Source organism: Myotis brandtii, unplaced genomic scaffold (assembly GCF_000412655.1).
Source record: "Myotis brandtii unplaced genomic scaffold, ASM41265v1 scaffold118, whole genome shotgun sequence".
NCBI classification, from domain to species: domain Eukaryota; kingdom Metazoa; phylum Chordata; class Mammalia; order Chiroptera; family Vespertilionidae; genus Myotis; species Myotis brandtii.
The window spans coordinates 1,957,515-1,963,335 of record NW_005354090.1 but is presented as its reverse complement, the minus strand read 5'-3'; the positions used below and the strand labels follow the sequence as shown (position 1 = coordinate 1,963,335).

The window sequence follows — 5,821 nt, the reverse complement described above, 5'->3', positions numbered from 1 at the left end:
GCTGACTGGCTTCAGAACCCACTGAGACCCTCCTTCCTCCTGGTGATGTAGAGTGAGGGCATCGCCTCCACGGTGACCAGCCAGAAGAACTCTGTGCAGCTGGACGGGCTGCGGCCCGAGGCTCGCTATGTGGTCCAGGTCCGCGCCCGCACCGTCGCTGGCTATGGGCAGTACAGCCGCCCGGCTGAGTTTGAGACCACAAGTGAGAGAGGTACATGCCCTCTGTGCCTATTCGTGCCCCAGCCCACACTTTCCATCCCTCCCCTCACCAGTGCCCTCCCGTCTCCAGGCTCCAGTGCCCTGCAGCTCCAGGAGCAGCTGCCCCTCATTGTGGGCTCGGCCACGGCTGGGCTTGTCTTCGTGGTGGCTGTGGTGGTCATTGCTGTTGTCTGCCTCAGGTACTCTCAGGCCCACGCGTGCTCCCATGCTGACTAGGGCTTTTCTTTAGTACCCTGGTGCCCAGGTGAATCACTACCCACGTCAAACCAGAGCCTCAGCCTTCCCTGGGCCCAGGCTCTCCTTGCTGGAAAGGTCCTCTCCAGTCCACGTCCACATCCTCACTTGTTCCCTCCGCACCCCCTGAAGCCACTGGCAGAGTGGACGAAGTCCACTGAGCCCCTTGCCCAGAGACCCAGTGGCTGCTGTAACCACCGACCTTACAGCCAGGCACCGGGCCATCCCCTGGGCACGCTACCCCTCCTGTGTGCCCTAGGGTCCCCTGAACCAAGATTGCTGTGGGACTTGTCTCAGGCCTTTTCTCCCTCCCCTCCCTCCAGGAAACAGCGCCATGGCTCCGATTCAGAATACACGGAGAAGCTGCAGCAATACAGTGAGTTTGTCTCCTTAAGTTCCCTTGGTCCCCGCAGGGCTTGGAGACGCCTCCTCCTGCTTCCAATCAGTGCCATTTCCTGAGCCTCTACCTCACTCCCACCAGCCTCAGAGATGAATGAGATGTGACCCCTGTCCTCAAAGGCAGTTAGTCCTGTGAAAAAGACAAGATGTGTATACATAGGAAACAATGAGAGAATAATTCAGTGTTAAGCTGGGTGTTCCTGTTTCAAGGGCAGTAAGGGTTCAGAGAAGAGGAAGGCTTCCTGGAGGAGGTGTCCTTGGGCTGAGCTGAGCCAGGCAGGATGAGGGTTTAGAGGGGTGGGGGAGAGCATTCCTGGCTAGAGGAGCCTTTGGAAGGTAGTGGGTGGGGTAGGGAGAGTGCCCAACTGTGGGGGCAGTGAGAAGACTGGCTTGACAGCTGCTGGGAAGCAAGGCTAGGTTCTTGCGGCCAGTCCTTGGAGGGTCGTGAAAGGCAGGCAGAGGAGTTGGGACTTGACTGCACCATAGGTAATGGGAAAGGCTCTCAAGCTGGGGAGTGATACAATGAAAGTATTGTTTTGGGGAGACAGGTATGCAGGTAGATCGGTGGGAAAAGTCCAGAGGCAGAGAGCCTGGCTGGGAGGCGATTGCAATAGTTGGAGTGTTGAAGGCCTGGACAAGGACAGGAGCAGTGTGAATGGGGGGAGGGGCAAATGTGAGAGGTTTGGACATGATGAGAGATGAGGGTGAAAGAAGAAGAATCCTAGGTGCCTTTTATGGTCACTAGTTCTCACAGAGGGATGGTGGGAGGGAGGGGAAAGTTGTGGCTTCAACAGAGAGGAATATGGAGCTGGCTTAGCAGGGAGGTCACAACCTGTGCTCCCACCAGGGGTGACAGCCTGAGGGTGCAGACTGATGAGCTCCCTCACTGAAGAGCCGCCCCCTTTCACACCCACCTTTTCTTCCTCTAGTCGCTCCTGGAATGAAAGTTTATATTGACCCTTTTACCTACGAGGACCCTAATGAGGCCGTGCGGGAGTTTGCCAAGGAGATCGATGTGTCCTGCGTCAAGATTGAGGAGGTGATTGGAGCTGGTGAGTCCCCAGGGGCACAGTGGGGATGGGAGGTTGGCGGGGGGCGGGGGCGGGGTACCCCAGGGGAGGGCTGAGGCAGGCTGGGTATAGGAGCATTCCCAGAAATAGCTTACTACCTGTGCCCTGTGCCCTGCAGGGGAGTTTGGGGAAGTGTGCCGGGGTCGACTGAAACAGCCCGGCCGCCGGGAGGTGTTCGTGGCCATCAAGACGCTGAAGGTGGGCTACACCGAGAGGCAGCGACGGGACTTCCTAAGTGAGGCCTCCATCATGGGTCAGTTTGACCACCCCAACATAATCCGGCTGGAGGGCGTGGTTACCAAAAGTCGGCCAGTCATGATCCTCACCGAGTTCATGGAGAACTGTGCCCTGGACTCTTTCCTCCGGGTAAGAGCCAGCCTCCAGCCCCTCGCCTTTCTCCTGCCCCAAAAAGCTGGGTTGGGCAAACCACTTCCTCCCACAAGTCGCACCGACCGTGTTCAAGTCCATGGATATTTATTAAGGTGGCCTGGTGCAGGGAACCAGCAGGGCCTTCAGAGCCAGAGAGACCCCAGTTCTCACCCTGACTCTGTCCCTGCTGCCTGTGTGACTTCTGGCTTTGCTTACCTTCTGAGTCTAGCTGCCCCGGCTGTAAAATGGGAGTGCTGGATCTATTTGGGTCCTCACGGGGATTGATTGAGATGTTGTATAAAGATGCCTGCCACACAGTAGGGCAGCTTCCTTACTCTCAGTGCCCTCTGGACATGGTCCCAAGGATAAGCAAAGCATAGTCTTGGAGGACTTGGAGAGGGTGGGCAGGCCCTGGGCCAGAAGGGAGGTGATGGGCCTGATTCAGCTTGCTCGTTGCCTCCAGCTCAACGATGGACAGTTCACAGTCATCCAGCTGGTGGGCATGTTGCGGGGCATTGCTGCCGGCATGAAATACCTGTCCGAGATGAACTATGTGCACCGTGACCTGGCTGCCCGAAATATCCTTGTCAACAGCAACCTGGTCTGCAAAGTCTCAGACTTTGGCCTCTCCCGCTTCCTGGAGGATGACCCCTCTGATCCTACCTACACCAGCTCCCTGGTACAGGAAGCAGCCGGGAGGGAGTCTGGGGGCGGGGCCAACCAGGCAGGGGCTCAGGGCTGGGGATCAGCCCGGAGTCATAGGGTGAAGGGCATGTGCCCCCCCCACCAGGGTGGAAAGATCCCCATCCGCTGGACTGCCCCAGAGGCCATAGCCTATCGGAAGTTCACCTCTGCTAGTGACGTCTGGAGCTACGGAATCGTCATGTGGGAGGTCATGAGCTATGGAGAGCGACCCTACTGGGACATGAGCAACCAGGATGTGAGTGGGACCAGAGTGGTCCAGTGGGTGGGGGCTGGCTGGGGAGTGGAATGGTTGCTCACTCCAGGTTTCCCTGTTCTCGGCTCAGGTCATCAATGCCGTGGAGCAGGATTACCGGCTGCCCCCACCCATGGACTGCCCCACAGCACTGCACCAGCTCATGCTGGATTGCTGGGTGCGGGACCGGAACCTCAGGCCCAAATTCTCCCAGATTGTCAACACCCTGGACAAGCTCATCCGCAATGCTGCCAGTCTGAAGGTCATTGCCAGCGCCCAGTCTGGGTCAGTACCTCTGCTTCTGCTCTGACCTTGCTCTTCAGCCAGCAGCCCTACCCCGGCTTCCCCTGTCGTTAGGACTTACCAGGTCCCTCCCTTCTCCCACAGCATGTCACAACCCCTCCTGGACCGCACAGTCCCAGATTACACAACCTTCACGACAGTTGGTGACTGGCTGGACGCCATTAAGATGGGGCGGTACAAGGAGAGCTTCGTCAGCGCGGGGTTTGCATCCTTTGACCTGGTGGCTCAGATGACCGCAGAGTAAGTGTGCCTCAGATTTGGAGGGGCAGGGCAGGGGGTCTGAGCTGGGCTCAGGGTGGTGAGCAGAAGGAGAGGGACTGACCCTGCCCTTGGTCCATCTGCAGAGACCTGCTCCGGATCGGAGTCACCTTGGCTGGCCACCAGAAGAAGATCCTTAGCAGTATCCAGGACATGCGGCTGCAGATGAACCAGACGCTGCCCGTGCAGGTCTGACACCCAACTCCCACCGGGTGTGTGTGCCCCTCAAGGACTACGCAGGGACTCTGACCGGTCGGCTGGACTATTAGACTTTTGGATGCCTGGCCTTAGGCTATGGCCCAGAAGATGAAAGTTTGGGGAGGCCCAAGCTGGGACTTCTCCTCCAGGCCTGTGCTCCCTCCCCAGAAAGTGTGCCCAAAACCTCTTCATATTGAAGATGGATTAAGAGAGGGGTGATGACCCCTCCTCAAGCCCCTCGGGGGCCCAGGCCTTCCTGTTCTCCAGTGGGGGATCCCCACCACTTCAGACTTGGCTGTTCTTCAGTGGAGGTCCTGGCAGGAGCAGGTGGGGGTAAGCCTGGGTTCCATAGGGCCCAGCCCTGGCAGGGGTCTGGCCCCCCAGGTAGGAAGAGAGCAGTCCCTCCCTCAGGAACTGGAGGAGGGGACTCCAGGAATGGGGAAATGTGACACCCCCATTCCCAAGCCAACTGGCACCTCCAGTTTGCACAGGGACTTGTTCTGGGGGCTGAGGGCCCTGCCCCACCCCCGCCCTTGGTGCTGTCATAAAAGGGCAGGCAGGGGCAGGCTGAGGAGCAGCCCTTGCCCCCCCAGAGACTGACTCTCAGAGCCAGAGATGGGTTGTGTGTGTGTGTGTGTGTGTGTGTGTGTGTGTGTACAGAGAGCGTGGGTGAGCGTGTAAAAGCTTGGCCCTGTGCCCTGCAGTGGGGCCAGCTGGGCCGTCAGCGGAATAAAGGCAATAAGACGATTCTCTTGCCCCTTCTTATTCCACGCCCAAGGCAGGATTCCCTGGTGCCCTGGTGCAAGTTCACAGCCCCTGGGTGCCAGCTCTTCAGAATTTCCTGGAGTCATTGGGAGACCAGATCCAGGCTCAGCTTTCCTTTTTTGCTTTGTCATCAGTGCATCTAACTTCTTGGCGGTGGGTGATGACAGTAGAGCTCGAAGTACCCCAGAGCTCCCTCTAAGGCCCAGAGTTCCTGGGTGGAGGGTCTGATTGGTGTTTTACCGATGTCGTTTCACACCCATTGTCTCAAGTTGTGGAGGGTAGAGCGGGTTGGTCAGCTCCCAGGGTCACGTGGCTAAGGACAATGGTGTTTAGATGGAGAGGCCAGCTCCCTTCAGCAAACATCAGCCCAGAAGTGTGGCTGCTCTTTTCTGAGCACTTACTATGCTCCAGGCACTGGGCTAAAATGCTTCATTTATATGCAGATCGTATTTAATCTCACAACAACCCAGCCTGGGAAGGAAGTATTTTTATCTCCTTTTTACAGAGGAGGAAAGGGAGAGGTTAAGTAACTTGCCCCAAGTCGCTGAGCCAAATAAATGAGGTCTGGGGCTGGGGTTCCCACCCAAAGACTGCCTGCACACTCGAAAGGTTCAGAGGATAAATAATAAGAACCAGGGAGAGGGTTAGGAAAACAGCTTCTGGAAATGTCAAGGGAGAAAATGCGGGAGCGGGGCGCAGGTGCAGTCGTTTTCCCAGCGTCAAGAGGGACCCCTGGACCGTAAACCCCTTGCGCGGCATGGAATAGGTTTCCGAGGTACCTGCACAGCCTAGATTAGAGCTTTGCTGGCTGGACCCGGTGGAGGGAGGGGCGTGGACAAAGCCTTCTGGATCTGACCAGGCTCCTCACACTGGATGCCTCCAGGCGGGCCGAGCCCGCAGGGGAATTCTAATTGGGGTGATAGCTAGGGGTTGGCGGGGCTGCAGGCCTGGAGGCCCGGGGACCAGGCCTGGAGGCCCGGGGACCAGGCTCGGGAGGACGGAGGCAGCCTGAGTCCGAGATTGAGGGTTTGGTTCGGTGCCCCACCGCCGGCTGCCCGGGAGGGAGAAA

The 5,821-nt window shown here is 58.0% G+C and overlaps 1 protein-coding gene across 1 annotated transcript in view; it reads left to right on the top strand.

Annotated features, from left to right (window-relative positions):
• The window catches only part of EPHB3 (EPH receptor B3), a 10,597-nt gene extending 5,862 nt beyond the window's left edge, over positions 1-4,735 (top strand). The window contains exons 6-15 of the mRNA XM_005858446.2: positions 52-211; positions 290-398; positions 777-829; positions 1,782-1,904; positions 2,041-2,288; positions 2,755-2,970; positions 3,082-3,231; positions 3,320-3,513; positions 3,616-3,771; positions 3,876-4,735. Of these exons, the coding sequence (XP_005858508.1) occupies positions 52-211; positions 290-398; positions 777-829; positions 1,782-1,904; positions 2,041-2,288; positions 2,755-2,970; positions 3,082-3,231; positions 3,320-3,513; positions 3,616-3,771; positions 3,876-3,984 (1,518 nt within the window). The 3' untranslated portion in view covers positions 3,985-4,735. The remainder of the gene's footprint in view (positions 1-51; positions 212-289; positions 399-776; positions 830-1,781; positions 1,905-2,040; positions 2,289-2,754; positions 2,971-3,081; positions 3,232-3,319; positions 3,514-3,615; positions 3,772-3,875) is intronic.
• The last annotated feature ends 1,086 nt before the right edge of the window (positions 4,736-5,821 follow it).